General features: G+C 32.4%; 1 protein-coding gene across 5 annotated transcripts in view; it reads right to left on the bottom strand.

Moving 5' to 3' along the window:
* CDH19 (cadherin 19) overlaps window positions 1–17,153 on the bottom strand; it is an 81,548-nt gene that overhangs the window by 10,923 nt on the left and 53,472 nt on the right. For all 5 annotated transcript variants that reach the window (XM_060170684.1, XM_060170685.1, XM_060170686.1 and 2 more), the window contains exon 10: window positions 15,047–15,168. In XM_060170684.1, the coding sequence (XP_060026667.1) occupies window positions 15,047–15,168 (122 nt within the window). The remainder of the gene's footprint in view (window positions 1–15,046; window positions 15,169–17,153) is intronic.

The following is a 17,153-nucleotide window of genomic DNA, read 5'->3' as shown; positions in this document are numbered from 1 at the left end:
TTATCAAAATTGCTTATCTAGTTAAGACCGTCACTTCTTATAGTACTTCCAAATCAGATTCCAAATCAGATCTGTTTGACAAAATAAATCTATGGAATTCAAAAAGGTTGTTGAACACCTGTTCAAAAGGTCAAAGTGCTAATTAATAAAATAATAGAGCCACAAGATAACTGAGTCTGTAGTCTGTTTTCTTTCTTTGTTTAGAATGTTTTTAGGGGAAAAATGTTGAGATGCTCATGATATTCTAATATTTTGGTCCTAGACAGAGGCAGAGCTACTCTGTTTTAAAAAAATAAGTTTTCACAAAATTTTATTAGATGTATTTAAAAGCCATAGATATTGCAATGTTTTGCCATTAACTTGTAGAAATCTACCCATATTCTGTTACAAATTATACATTATTAGATTTTTATCTCAATATATTTATTTTTTATTTTCCTTTGACAAATTAAATTTTAATCATTCTTTATAAGTTCACATAACATCATATATAAATTTAAAATTAAATTATGAAAATATCTAATTAATATCCCAAATGTATCCATTTAACAAATATTTCATTGACACTTGGAACATGCCATGTCATCTCAGGTCTGGGTGTCCCATGGTGGCTGGGGTCAAGAGTGTCTCTCTCACCACTGTTTACATTCTAGTGGAATAGAGGTAGAAGCAGGACTGCAAACTTAGAGTGTTGAGTAAGGACCTAATACCTAAAGTACAGAATAAAAGCATATAATAAAACACCTAAAGTACATATTACTTAAACTTTTGGGGTCAGAGGACCTGGCATCTAAACTGAAATTAGATTTTACTTCAGAGTTGATTGGTGGCCACACAAACATTTATTTAAGGAGGGCATTTTACAGAGTTTGGACTTCACACCAATGGCCACTCACAAGTTTTAAACTGGGAAAGACAAAAGTATTTTTATTTAGAATCCCAAATTATTGGGGGAAGTTTTGCATTTTAAAAGGCTCATTCTATGGACATCCTTAGTGTGGGTATGAAAATAGAAGACCTAGTTAGCAAGCTTGGGAGCAACCGGTTGGTAAACAAAACTCCTGGATGTGCTATACAAAAAGACAGCAACAATCAGTGATAGGATGTAAGTTATTTTAAATGAGAAAGTACATATAAATTACTGAAGTGTTTGCATAAACTGAAGATGGTACAACATGCTTCCAGATGGAGATACAGTTTCCCAGGTCCCCAATTTTCTCTAAGGGTAGGTCGATATCACCAAAGTAAGGTCTTTTTATCATTTCTAAGAAGGCACACAATATATTCTTCTGACCATTGCCGCAAAACTTAAAACTGACTGTCATAGAAGCGGTTTACGTGCCTACAGGCTTACCTAACGATAACTAATGAACAACCGTAGTATATCTCTGCATGTCGGCTGTGAGATCGGGTAATTCAACATTTGATTTTACAGGAACGTCCCTCAGCAGAACTAAGGTTCACTGCGCAAGTGTTGCTGGCCCTTGTGAGCTTAGTAAGAGTGGGGATAGGGTACGATGACAGATGACAGAAAAATTTAGGAGATGGAATCAACTGAACTTAATGATTGATTGGATATAAAGAATAAAAGCCTAGAAAGAATTAACGATAATATCCATTTGTCTTTCTTGCACGACTTGGTGAACTGTAGTAATTTTGCTGGGGACACTGTAAAAAAAAGGCGGGCTTGGGAACAAATCTGGTGTGACCATAGGACACCCGAGTAAGTATTTTATCTAATTAGTTGGACCTATAGCTTAAAATACAAGAGAAAGAACTGGCATAAAGATCTAGAAGTCACTTGAATATGAACTGTATTTAAGACATATTTGTGGAGGATAGCAGGAAGAGTGAGTCTGAAAAAAAATGAAAAGTATAGGACACAAGAGAGAAAGGAAGATGAAGAGAAACCAGGGATCACACTGTGAGATCACAGAAATTTAGTCAAAAGAATACTTTTACATGGAGACAATGTAAATGTCTTTACATTAGACAGTGTATTGGTATGAAAGAATCTAAAAATCACTGCTATTACACTTTACTTCTGGAAAAGAGATTTGGTATAAGTCAAGATAATGGGAATCATTAATTTGAAAAATAACTATTTACACTAAACAGAAAAGACAAATTGCCCTAACGTCAGCTCATTTATTATATTCACATTTTGCAAACCAATGAAAAATTTTCTCCTTCCTCTCCTCCCCATTCTGGCCATTTACACACTAAGAAGAGAAATAAAACTTCTGTTTACCCACATAGGTCGTTAAGGAAATGTCTGATTTCCTCCAGAATACAGTGCAGCTATTCTGGTATTTTGATTTTCTATAATGAATGTTATTATCTACCCAAAGCAGATAGATAAGGAGACCTTTTAACTTGTCATCTTGTCCAGCTGTTTGAGCCCGTGGGAAATGGGATGGGAGTGATTTTCATAGTATGAGAAAACATATAAAATATATCCCTTTTGATTTTTAATTCATTACATGTGAAAATCACAATATTCTGTATATATTGTGTCAAATAAATATTAAAATTAATTTCATCAGTTTCTCTTTGACATACTAAAAACTTTAATTGTGATAAGAGCACTTGACATGAGATCGACCCTCTTAACACATTTTTAAGTATCGTTAACTATAGAGACAATGTCGCATGCAGATTTCTAGAGCTTATTCACCCAGCTTAATGGAAACCTTATGCCTGTTGGATAGCAACTTCTCCTCTTTTAAAAATATTTTTAAATGTGCCTTTAAGAAAATTTAAAATTCTGTCATATTTATTTGTCAGTATTTTACTAGATAATCTTATCTTCTCAAATAAATTTTCTTTTTTCCAGTAACTCTGTTTTGTATGTATTTTATATATTATTGTATGGACCTAAGCTTCAGAACACTATGCATTGATAGTGTGGAAAGCAGGGATTCCTTTCTCATTACTGTTTTAAATTATGCTACCATATGTGTTTCAGTATTAAGTGAGATTTTGATTATTGATTTGAGTACACTATTTCCTTCTTACTATTTATATTATGGGTGCATTTTGACTCATTTTATTTGTAATCCAAAATTTAAGTTTTTCTCAAAGGACTTCTTAGCATCAAATGAAAAGTTTACACATATTTTTACATTATATGTATACTATATCACTATATCTAAGGAAAATATTAATAGGTTTTAAAATATTGTTTTGTTATTCTCCTAAAAATACTGAATATGTTTTCTCTTATGGATTGGGCTTTTGGTGACATATTTAAGAACTCTTTGCCTAGCCATAGAAGAGAATTTCTTCTCCTCTGCTTCTAAAAGTTTTGTTGCTTTAGGTTGACATTTAAATATATGACAAATAATCTTTGTATAAGGTGTGAGGTTAAGGTAGAGTTTTCCATTTCCTCCCTATGAATACCCATTTGCAACAGTAAAATTTGTTGAAAAGACTTGAGAATTTAAATGTATTTGTGTATCTTCTCCCCAGTACTGCTGATATCATCCAGATTTTCAAATTATTAGAACACACAAATATCATATTATAAAACAGGGATTTAATTTTTACTCCTGTTTATCTAATTATTCTTTCTTTTTCTTGATTTGCATTCTCAAAGGTATCATTTCATTGTCCTTCAAACAATAGTTTTGAAATAAAATAATTTGGTAAACAAATATTAACTTAAAGAAAGAAAATGATAAATGCAATTTATTGAATTATTACTCCAGAGATTTAAAAAAAGCTTAATGTTTCAAACCAATCAAAATAAATCAAGAATCTGACCAAAAAAACTCCAAAAAAAAACACACCCAACATCAATAATATGTTTATATTGGTTTTTGTAACTTTCAATTTTTATTTTATAAGTAATGGTTTCCTTTAAGCATTGAATGAGAGACATTAACCTGCTTCCACCCTCATCTGCATACACAGTGACAGTGTTGTTTCTATGCACTATCCAGTGTACACAGACGACTCATAGCTCATCAGAATCTCTTTAGAAGGGTATGGGCCCCATGTTAAGAACTTGTAATGTATGACACTACTCTTAAATGGTTGCTGCTGTTATTATTTACAAAATTACTTTGAATAAAGTTCAATTCTACCAATTTTCTCATTTAATAGTATTTTTAAAGTATTTTATCTTTACTAACCCTTTTGTAGAGCAAAAGTTGTATCATTCTTTTTCATATGAGGAGACCAGTATTCAGCATGGTTAGATTATCACTGAATTCAGTTAGTGTGGATGAGTTTAGTCAAGTTCTCTTGCTATTATGCCAGGCAATCTTTCTATTATTGCTGCTTAACTGTCCTTATTGATGTTTCATTCCCACAGGAGGGGAAACATATTTGAATTACACAACTGATTTTTAGACAATAAAAAATACCAATCAGTCCATACCATGCCCCAAATTAACACTAGAAAACAAACGTTCATTGCAATCCTCTCTAAAGGACCACTTTGTCTCTCAAAAACATGAAACAAAACAAGACACAACAAATAAAAAACAAATAAAAAACAAGACAACAGGTAGAGAATAAAGGGAAGAAAAATTAGTTTGCTATCCTTTTCATTTTTTCTCAAATGCTAAGAGAAGCAAATCCATCAAACTTACACAAATACACACAGTTATCATTGGAAAGCTGTGTACATGTATTGCTTAAGACTAAATTAAAAGTGTAGTAGAGGGCTTCCCTGGTGGTGCAGTGGTTGGGAGTCCGCCAGCCGGTGCGGGGAATGTGGGTTTGTGCCCCGGTCCGGGAGGATCCCACATGCCGCGGAGCGGCTGGGCCCGTGGGCCATGGCCTCTGGGCCTGCGTGTCCGGAGCCTGTGCTCTGCAACAGGAGAGGCCGCAGCGGTGGGAGGCCCGTGTACCGAAAAAAAAAAAAAAGTGTAGTAGACAATGCCACTCAAAAAAGAGAAAAAAAACCTAGAGAAGTCTGAGTTAGTAAATACTTCTTTTTTTGACTCTGTGGTCACTTTGATGCCAAGAATGATAATTAGCTGGAAAGAAAATGGCTTGTTGTTTAGTTTTCTGAAGTTCTAGCACAGTTAAGCAATCTTCAGTATCTCAAAATAAATTCATTAACAAATTACCAATGTTTGTAAAACAATCAAATCCCGATTTGAGATAATCAAGAAAATATTGTATATATAATAGAACATGGTTTTAAGATATAGATATATTTGTTGAAATTTGTTTGGAAAATTTTTAATAATTTTAAAATGCGATACTTTTGCCCTTCCTACTTATTCATAGATCTGCACTATAAAAAACGAACCAGCAAAGCTCATGGAAAAATCTCATGAATTCTTATACACATAGTCACATTATAAGCTTTAAAAAACAAGTTTCACAATTCAAAGCATTTTTCCCTAATTGTTTTTGAACCCAAGTTTTAAAAATTTGATAATCTTGATATCAAAATAAAGATAAGGGAAAATGTTGCTTTTACAGGATGACACTGATTGTTCTGGAATCTAATTGTTTCAAATTGTGCTACTTCAAGACTCATTAGTCTGGTTGTTCTAATAATCTAGGAGCTAATTAGAAAGAATGCTTTTCTTTTATTGGTTTTAAGGTGATTTATTAGGTAATTGGTATTCCAAAACATCTTTCATTTTGTTTGTTTTTCCTAAATTAAGTAAAATTATCTATATGCTTAAATTATATTTTATACTCATTTTTATATACTCACTTGGTATTTCTATAGTCATAAGTAATTTACAAATATGTTTTCTATAAATCAATTTATTAAAAATGTTCACTTCCTATGAATATTAGTAGTAGATTCTATTATAAAAGACTATACAGTAAAATGTGGTTTTGATAAAAATGAAAAATAGATTAATTTATAGTAATACATATTATAGAAAATGATTTGGATAAACTTCAATAGGACCACTATATTCTAGAGAAAACATTCACATTGACAAATCATTAACATGTCATCTGTAATGGATACAAAGTACCTGGATATTTATTTATTGACAAATTTATTCATAGTATTTCCAAAAGACAGTTACTACATCAGTATCAAGGAACCAGCTTTTAATAAGATGATTTCTTATCAATCAGCATGCTCTCTTATATGTTAATAACAGAAGCACTTTTTTTTTCAGTTTTTGCAAATAATTATTTTCCCTCTATTTTTTGCCTTTATTTTTAATTAAAATTTATTGATATACCAAAAATGTATAGGATTTGTGAATATATTTACTTGTAATGGAAAACATTTACTAAATTTGACACTGTTTTCAATCATTTTATTTTTTAAATAGAATTTGCTTCTTCATCCTTTGTCTTTTAAGTTTCTGAGAGTGTGTGATATGTAAAATTGATTTTTTTATCTTTTGGATATCATCACCTTATAATATTTTTCATATTAATTCTATTACATTTAAGAATAGAGAGTCTTGTACTAGTCCTAGGATTCAAGTCTCTATTAGACATTTAGATGAAGTATTTTGGTCAAAAAGCCCACGTTATTTGCCATAGCTGTATACGAATATATTGTACACACATTTATGGCAGAACTATCCTAACTAGTGCTGAAATATAAGTGGGATTATCTTTTGCAATTTGAGAAAAAATTATTTACCTCTAAATATTTATAAGTGTTCTAATTAAAGAGGACCTCTGAAAATTATCATAACTATCTTTCTCTAAAATATATTAATTGTACATAACTGAAGAAAATAAAGAAACTTGCAAAGAAATAACAAAATGAGATGGAGTTTTCCTTACAGTGGTCTTCAATACTATTAAAAATATGAGAGAGAGAGAAGAAGAGAGCTAAGATAGTAGGGTAAGAGAAAGAGAGAGCAGGGTTTTCCTTGGTTTACATGGACAGATATCCCAATTTTATTTAGATATTGCATCTACATTTTCTATAATTCTCCACTAAAAATATCACAGAATCTTGGAAAAATAACTGATTTGAGATCTTGAACAGGAAATATAAAATGATCCTAGGTATCAGTCTATTTCCAATTGAGAGAGACAGTAATTTAAATGAAGGAAGTTTACTATAAAGAATTATTAAGCTATAATAGGGGAGTAACTATAAAGATGTAATGAGAACTCCAAAGGGTACTCTGGGGTTCAGTGAGATCATCTAAGGACAGACAAATGTGGAAGGGAGACAAGCTTCAGATGTCCTTGGAGGAGGTGTGGTTGCGGCATCTTGCACGCAGCGCAAAGGAATTTACTGGGCTAGAACCAGTCCACATTCTCCAGGCAAAGATGGATAATCCTCCAGGGTACAAGTGGGCTGGTGTTTGGAAATGTGGAGGGAATTGGGAGACCACTGCAGGTGCAAGGCCTGGAGCACACAGTGACAACACTGGCAGGGCTGTAAGACCTCCTCTGGCCTGGGCTGGAGTCCTACGGTTGCCAAGGGAATGTACATTTGGGACTTTGGGAACTGTGCTTGTGGCTAGGCAAAGCAATACATATATTTCCACACATCCAGTTAGCTGGTCAACCGTTCAGCATGAGAAAGGGAAAAGCAAAAATGCTACACACATAGAACCAGGAAGAGGAGCCCTTTTCCTCCTGCAATGTGCATTCAGTGCCCTTTATTGACAAGACTCAACCTTGCACTCACAATAAAAGATGCTCTAATGGGCCAATCCATTATCATAGTTTCACAGTGCCAGTTCTTTTTAAGCAGGTAGTGAAGGATGAATGTGCAGCTAGGAAGCAATAAATTGGTAAGTGGCAGAGCCTAGAACATATTGCTGTACCAAAAACGATGAAAGCAATCAAAGACTAATAGGTCATGTCTAAAGTACACAGAAACGGATACAAATTCTGAAGATATATTTTTCTTAACATTGCCCATTTATAAATCTGTGATGTAGATTGGTTACATTCTTTTCTTTTGTTTTCACTTGAGTGTATGTATGTGTACCCATGCAAACGCACATGTATTTATTTTTTAAACTAGCATGGCTCTGGGTTTTTTGAACATCAAAGAGGACTTTTCTTTGTGTGTGTGGTGTGGGGAAGGAGAGTGTGTGGGAGAAAAAAGAGTGAACTTCACTTTGGGATTCTTAGTATAAACAAATTCACACCAAGTCTATTTTGTCCTTGGCACAAAGTCTCCCCTCAGATTTTACTGTTAAGAAGTTTTATGTTTCTTACTCCAATATTTTCTAAATTACATATTCTCTATATTTTATTCTTAGCAATTAACTTTGGGGAACCTCAGGCTGAGAGGTGTATTGCAAAAGGTTCCTCTTTCTCATTACATTCCCTTTCTCAACTGCAATCAAAAGGTGAGATTCTTTCCTCTCTGCTTTCACCACCCAAATTTCCTGTTTGCCATCTGGGCAAGTATATGCTGTTTCTTCATCTTCTCTCGGCTTAAGCCAGAATTTACACTATGTGACATGTATAGTTCTCATTTTATGTTTTGATGGTGTAGCCACTTCCTTATTTTATTGATTATTTATTCTTTATTTTTAATAAAAAAAAATTCCCTCTGAAAAATTTTAAACAGAATGCTCTTAACAGTATTTCACTTATCAGCACCATTTGGTTTTGTTGTCAAGATTATGATAAACAAGTAACTTTTACTACCCTTTGTAATATTTTTATGAAACTTATTTATATAGATATAAAACTTAAACTAATTATGGTTTCTACATAAAAACAATTCAGTTACACAAGATATGCTTTACTATCTTTTAAAGCAAATATTTTCTGAGAGCTTAATCCATTAAGTTTTAACGTTCACACATTACTATCAAACTTTTAGGAATGAGTAAGAAATTAACAGCACTTTTGAAAGTTTGTATTGGTACACTGGGAGGTATGTATTAATATTTGGTGCTTTGTTTTAGTTGTACTTGAAGGAAGCCTACCCAGTAAATTTCAGACCAGAAATATGAGTGTAAGTTAGTCTGATTCCACATGTAACATCTAAGAAAACATGGGGGAAACCGTGACAATCCAGGAGCCATGATAGCCCTAATGCCCATATTATTTTTTCTTTTTCCATGTTATTAAAATAAGGTCATTGCCATGTGCTAGGAAGAAAGTACGTATGGTAATGTTGCACATATTGGCAGAACTCAAATTGTCCGTCCATTGAACTGATTTCAATTCATAAATCATAGTGTATGTAGCAGTGCCAGTGGGAATTTTTGGAGTCCATTTGAATTTGAGTGGAAGAACATTATAGGTACCCATGCTATGTACCATTCTTTCAGGTACATATAGACCTGGGAAAAACTCCTAGGTTTGACAGTGACATCTATGAGCCCTCTAAGAACTATTAGATGATTTCTGGCCTTCCTCCTTAAAGGAAACTGATTGTAATATAGGGCTGATCAATGTGACTTATTCTGAATTTGAGCAGTACACATTCCGGGAAGGAGGTGAGGATCAGCTGTATTGACCTTATTTTAATTTTTGTCCTTAAACTTGTAAATGTAATTACTTATGAGTACAGAAAGAGAAAAACGTTTTTCCTATTTCTCTTTGGATTGAGCAAGTAATCTAAGGATAGCTAGTCTTTATGATTAGAAGGGCATAGTTAAAATGAGCATCATTCTTGGAGATTGACACAAATAATTCCTGCTTAACCACTTATAAGCTATATGATGCTGAAAGAGTTACCTAAATTTTTGAAGCATAATATACACATCTCTAAAATTATAAAAATATAGAATTTCATAGATCTTCAATGTTGGTTTACATGTAAACTCTTAGCAAGTCACAAGAGAACTCTATGCCACTGCATCCAATGGACATTTTTCTTCCACAGCAGAGTTTAACTCTCAGTATAGTTTTAGAGTTCATTGAACCAAAAATTAGTATTTGTGTTACTTTTTGAGCAGTTTTACTTATTTCTAAACATTGGTATTTCATTTTTTTAATTCTTAGAAGTGTCCAAATAATAAAGAAATATCAATTTATCTTTAAATAAATAAATTAACCCTATCTTCAATTACTGAATGGTCACACTGGATACTTTTATAGATCTAGGATACATTATAAGAACTTAGTGATATGATTCTTTTTATGCCTATTTCATCATCCTACAAATTTCACCATTACTCATAAAGTTTTCCCAATGTGCTTTTCAAAACTTATATAAAACTTGTATGATGAATGGTCTAGAAGGTTGATGCAACAATAAAATAAATTTTCCCATTGCACCATTCTCTTCTTTGTAAATGTATTGCTCAAAGTATTGCATCATCTTTCAAAAAAGATATAAAAGCAATGATACACTAACTTTTTAGTCTGATATTGTTCTTCATTAAAAACAGTAGAAAATTCAAATTTAAAATTTTACATCCATAATGACAAAGAAAATAAAATTGCCAGAGGAAGATATTTCACAGTTCTTAGGTGAATTAGAAGATGAATACCAAAAGCAGAAGCCAGCACTATAGACTCAAGAAGATGGTGAAACTGATCATGTAAACAAAGCTTTAGACTGTGAGTCCTCAGATGAAGACAGAACACATGAATATTTTCAAAATCAAGAATCAATGAGTGAACAATATGATTCTAAGGATAAAGTAATCATCCTTTTAGTCATTCAATAGGAAGGACTTCCTTACAGAATATTTTTTAATGAGAATCTGGGCTGTTCTGTTTTGCTAAAATTAAATGTGACAGTGATTTTTCATCTATATAAAAATTTTGCAGCAAAATCTATTTGATTTATCCTGAAAATTGGTGAAGACAGAATGTATCCAAATGTAACTGGAAGGAAAACGATGCAATAGAATATTTCTTTTTAAGTAGATTGATTATGCTATTTGCTTTCTATAAATCTAAAGATTAAATGCTCTGCAATCATGGAACAAAGAAGATAGCCATTCTCCAGCAAAAATATGAGCTGTAAAAGATTTTGTAAAACTTCTCAAAGTATTATATATTGACAAATATGTATTTGCCACGTTTGCATTTTATTAACATTTGATCAGGAGGGTCATAACATTCCCCTCAGCTTGACTCAGTTTCAGACAAATTTCTTCCTGACTAGAGACTCCTGATGTACATTTTCTTAGAACAATTACACTAGAAAACTTCTAATCACAAAATCTTTCTCTGTCCCTTTGGAATAGAGATAAATCTTCTCCCAGCCTTTTCTCACTTTATAATGCCAGATGGTCTTTCTCAAGGACCTGGAAACCATTCCTCTGAAATGTAATCATCAAGAAAGACAGGGCCCCTATCTCCCGGTCTCTATGGGAGATCGGGAGCCTAACTTCTGCAAGAGTCAATCAGCAAACGTAGATGGTCTAATCACATTGACCAACCTCTCTGCTGACGTGCCCTCCAGGACGTTTTCACTAGCTCACACCAGTGTTTAAAAACTCTCCTGCTTTTGGTTTCAATAGATTTAAGTTCTCTCTCCCCTACTGCAATAGTCTCAACCTTTTGTAATAATCTTGAATAACATCTTCCTTGGCATCCTTAACAAGCGTCCGGTGCAATTTTGGTTTGCCACATTTTAATAAAGTTGTTTGGCACTGTCTCTTTATATAGCTGTGAATTGTTTATAAAATACATTTTTTTAAGTAAATGACCAAATGGTGAACTGTGAGAGCTGTTTTTTCCCCTGAAATAGTGGGAATGGAGGCTATTGATACTTATTCCTTCAAAAACTATCACCTCTATGCATGTCCACATCAAAAATCTTTTTGTTTCCTTTTTACCTCACTGGTCACACCTACTTAGTATCTTTTGCAGGCTTCTCTTCCTTTAGCAAATCCTTAAATATTGCTGTTCCCAAAGGCTCTGCCCTATGTTCTTTCATATTCTCACTTTATATTTTCTTCCTGGGTGACATCATATACTTTCTTACCTACAAATATTCTAGTAAGTCCCAAATTGTTGAATTCGAATGGACCTTTTCTTTTCTGCTTTTACCTGACTGTAAGCAGTAAATAAAAAAGGTAATAACTCCCTCCCCCTTGGAACACTTTCTTTATTTGGTTTCTAGGCTCCCATACTCTCCTGGTTTGCTCCTTACAACTCCCAGTACTTACTACGGAGTATCTGGGTCTCAGTCTTTAGACTTAGTCTTTTCTCTGTCTACCCTCTCTCCTTAAGGGATCTTAACACACTAAAAGTTTTAAATATCACATATAGGCTAATAAATTCAAATGTATATCTACAGAGAATTGTAGAGAAAAATACCGTATCATTGTTTCAAGAAACATAGTCTTCATGCTCTGTTCATATATTCAGCTAATTATTATTATCAAGAATATCAAAATAAACTTGCTCATTTATCACAAATATCTTATAATCTAGAAAACATGCAAAACTAGAGACAACTTGTTTGACAAATGTATAAGATCTATTCAAACTAGGTATAGATAAGGAGCAAAAACATGATGGTGAAATGCATGGATTCTGATGCCAGCACTTGTTATAAAATATCTCTCTGTTTTTTCTTAGGAAGTAACTTCTCTGGGCCTCAGTTTCTTCACCTGGAAAATGAGGCATGTAATATATTTTCCTCATATATTTCTTGAGAATTAAATGGGTTAATGCTATAGTGTTTGCTAGAATCATGTGTGGGACATTGTCAACATTATTTATTTGTTTAAAATTGGTTAGATTACTTATGGTAAATTTGAGTTCAGTTTGCAATATAGTTAAAATTTAAACAGAATTAGATAAAGACATTTCAGAAAGGAGAGTTGATATGAACAAAACTACAAATTAGAAAGTGTTATCTATGCTTTAAAAAACAAGCAGTTCAGAGTATGAACAAGATTTTTTTTTTAAATCAAGGTAGATCAAATTGTGACCAAATCAAAGACAGTGATAAATATGAGGCCAGGGAGTTTTGCACTTTTATGTGCTAGTTTTTTTTAACACTGAAGTCAGAAAACTGTGCTGTAGGAAATTTCAACTGCTCTGCCTTCTGCTATTATTTCCTCTGTACCTAATGTCCAAAGATTCTTATGATCATGCTTTCACTGTCAGTGAGCAATGAGTAGAAAAAACAAACACTCATTTCTCAAAAAAGGTGATTATTCTGCTATATTATAAATGTACTGACTTCTGAGTTCTTGCCTAAGAGTCAGGGTCTGTGAAAAGAATGAAAGGTCCACTGAGTCAGTAAATACATGAATGGATTCTAATGCAATAGTGAAGGGAGCTAGCTCCTACTAGGAATGTATATCTCCATCTTGCCACATGATGCAAAAGTTGCAAAAGGTTTTTATAAACATTTTAAATTATGATTGTTATTATAAATGACAATTGAGGAGTTAGGATAAAAGTTCCAGTGTAGTCATTGGACATAGGTAGCATTATTCTAGAAGCATTTATCACCATGAGCTAGAGCTCTGGTCTAAGTCTTTTACTGTGTAAATCATGTTGCATTCCCAAATCTTCTGCCCAACTCAGCCTGGTCAAGACCGCTGAACATGCAATTTTGTTGGGTAAGTGGACTTACCACCAAGGACATTTACAGAAAGAAATGTATAGCGTATGAAGTAAATTAAGCCTATTTTTTTTTAAGTTTGAGTCTACATTGTCCCATCAATGGGATACTCTGAATATATTCATATTTACGTAAAGTATGTAAAACAACAAACCACACTAGTTTTATACTTTAAATTTGACATATATAACTATAAAATATAGTACTACTTATAATAATTGTAAAAATATAATTTACCTGACATATGTAAATATGTATAGGTTAGAAAATTGTAAGATAAATTGATTATTCCCCAAATTATGTGACTTTTAAGGCAACTGAGTTACTACATTTAAAGTATCATTTATTAGATTTACATGAATTATTTACGTGATTTTTTAAAAAGTTGCCTATTTGTTGATGTGTCCAGGTAACCAGGTATGTTTGAAATGCTTGAGAAATTTAGATATATCAAATTTTTAAGCATAGATCTATTTGTAACACCAAGTTTAAAGAGATGTCTAAGCCCAGTGTCTATAGAAGCGATGGGTCCCAGTTCACTTGCATTCTGTTTTTGAATCTTTCTATCCTATGTTGTATGTTCACAGGTTTCTAAATCAGTTTGCTTTTGGATCTAGAGGACAGTGTGCTGCATTGTGGAGAGTCTCTGAAAGTTTTATGTTAACCTTTCACTTTATCAAAAACTTTATCAAAAACCCTGGGTACAAATCCATTTAAAATAGATATTTTAAGTTTAAATTCATTTGTATATTTATAATCATTTTTTATTATTTTTAAAAATATTTAGGAAATACTTATAGGCAAGATTTGAAAATTTGAATAAAACGTATTCTAGCATAAACTTAGCTGAATAAATTTCACAAGACATTTTAAGACCCATGTAAAATCCAAATTGTCTTCAGCTAGCTTTATTGATAAATTCAAGCCTACTTAGAATAATTGATTTTATAGTATATATACTTATTCGGTATTTTGAAAAGTAGTTTATAAGTTTTTAAAATGTTTTATGACATTTAATAGGATACCTAAAAAAATGTAAAGTTATTGTGTACTGGAACTGAGACACTCAAAGAAGAATCTAATTTAAACTCTACATTTTACAAATGAAAAAAGGTAAGCTCCACATGAGACAATGTGTGAAAAAAATTGTGAAGTAATGATAATTTATTTCAAAATGAGTATGCTTTCATAAGTCTTTACATACTTAGTAATTCATTTGAAATTGAGCTTCATTTGTGTTGATGTCTGATATATTTTATATATCATTTTATCTTTATCTTCATGATGAATGGAAAAATAAAAGTTAATTAAAATTATTTATTCTATGGAATCACAAAAAATAATTTTTCTTTATTGAACTGACAAAGTACAAAGGATTTACTCTTGAATCCTGACTGTTAGCAGATTTTTCAAACATTTGAGGAATTTGGAAGTAGAAAATGTGAAGTTTATATATTTTTTTAAAAGAAAGAAATTTAAATTATACAGAATTTACAGCATTAAAGCATGAAATTAATATAGCTAAATAACGCTTATTTTTATCATTTCAAAGTGGGAGGAATACATAGCAAAAGTTATTCTATATAACACAAGGCAATGTTTCGACGTCGGCAATTTATTATGGATTCTTACCTGACCAGAGACTGCATTTTCACAAACGTAAGTCTCATAGTATTCGGAGAACTCAGGAGCATGATCATTGATATCGAGAACTTGCACATACACAGGGACTGCAGAACTCTGTTCTATACTGTCTGCAAATTGAATAAATGGAATGAAAATAAAGAATGCTAATGCTGTCTTTAGGGGAAAAATGGTCATGAAAACTGCATTAGAGGCTACGTGGTATATTTTTATTTTACTTGAATAAAAGCTGAGGACAGGATAGGTATATAATTCATCTATTTATCAACAATACAGCCTAGAAAAAATGTTCTCAACACATTCAGCTCAACCAGTGTTAATCCAGTGCCTTGTATCTGCCATGGACTGTAGGAGCTGTTGAGGAAAAGTAGTAAAAGTAAAGGAGATAGTCAGGTACATGAGCACCGTCCACTCTAGTTGTGATGATCTAAATTGTCTTCAGACATGGTCAAATGTACTAGGAGGTAAAAGTGCCTGCAGTTGAGATGTGTTGCTCTATCATAACTTTCACAAAGGCGCTTGCTCACCAGAAATGAGGAGAATGATAATTTAGTCCTTGTGTTAAATATGAAACACAGAGCCAGTGATGGTGGAAGGATTAAAAATAGTGGGATGTTAGTCCTTTCTAGAACCTAATCTGGCAATGGATAGTAAAAGTTAAACTACACATATCTTTGACCCAGTCATTAGTTTGGGAAACCTATGCTACAGTCCAAGGCACCAATATATAAGCGTCTGTAATCCAATTTATTTATTCCAGAATTGTTTGCATCCCAACCAAACAACTGGAAGTAACCCAAAAGGGATTGGGGAAATAAATTACCACCAAACTATGAAATTGTGTATGCTTATTAAAAATGAATGCATCAATGTAACACATGTAGTAATATCATGAACTTTAAAAATGTATTTTAATCTTGGTTCTCAATTTGAGAAAAATGCTTACCACTGTTTGTCTCAGTTGGTTTTCTGTAAAATGGAAATGATACTAGTAACAAGCTTATAGAGCTGTTATAAAGATTAAATGAATTAATACATATGAAACATTTAGAAGATCACTTATATAAATAAGCAATAAACACTAAATACTATTATTTTATTTATCTACTAACTAGAAGTAATATACATGATGTTTTGTGAAGTGCTAAAAAACAATTTGCAGCATAAGGTATTGTATATTTGTATATCATTATTTTAAATCTTTCTTTTTTATTTTAAAAAGCCATGGGAAGGTACATACATTGAAGAGTGGGGAGAGGGAGTTTCTTTTGTTGGTCTCAGTGTTTTTATTTATAATCTTACATGCTCTTTCTTTTAAAATCACAAAGCATTATATTTGCAATTGTAATTCATAAGGGCAAATACAAACTTAAAAAAAAAAAGAGGCTTAACTCTACCTGTTGAAAATTAGGGAAAAGTCTTTCCTTCCTTCCTCTTAGAGAAGAGGACACAATATTTATGTCTAACAATACAAATAACACATTTTAAAGACTCTGCTTTTTAATAACTTAAATTGTAGTACTTCTCATTTAACAGAAGTTAATGATATAGTCTTACAAAAAATTCCCCTTATATATAAAATAAGATTACAGTGGCTAATTATTTACATAAATTCATTAAAACATGCTCTTTCAATAGTTGAAGGCTACTTTACATAGAAACACATTTTTCAAAGATGTCCAGTCCTCCTTTGAACTGATTTGAATTCTTTTCTCAGCAGTCTTGTAAGTAATGATATAAATAATTTGTTCTCAGAAATATGCAATGAATAAAAGTTTCTTGCTTTTAGACAAACATCTTTGTGTTTTCTGACACCAAAAGCCTTGGCGTTTCTTCTGTGCAGCAGGCATTTACTCCCCTGCAACATTTGCTCCCCATCATTTATCGTTTAGTTAAACAGAAAATTCAAAACCCAGACCCAGTCTTTCTGCAGTTTCCAAAGAGCTATTCAATGTATGACAAAAAGTATGCAAGAGATGCTTTGTACTCCACCGTCTCATCAGCCTACTGCTCAATAAGGTGAGTAGTAAGATATATGTTCAAAGACTTTCAAAGAACAAGCCAAGAAAGTAAACACGATTACTAAAATTCTATG

Source organism: Lagenorhynchus albirostris, chromosome 14 (assembly GCF_949774975.1).
Source record: "Lagenorhynchus albirostris chromosome 14, mLagAlb1.1, whole genome shotgun sequence".
In the NCBI taxonomy this organism is placed as follows: Eukaryota; Metazoa; Chordata; class Mammalia; order Artiodactyla; family Delphinidae; genus Lagenorhynchus; species Lagenorhynchus albirostris.
The sequence above is the reverse complement of the archived record's forward strand: the minus strand, read 5'-3'. Positions and strand labels throughout refer to the sequence as shown.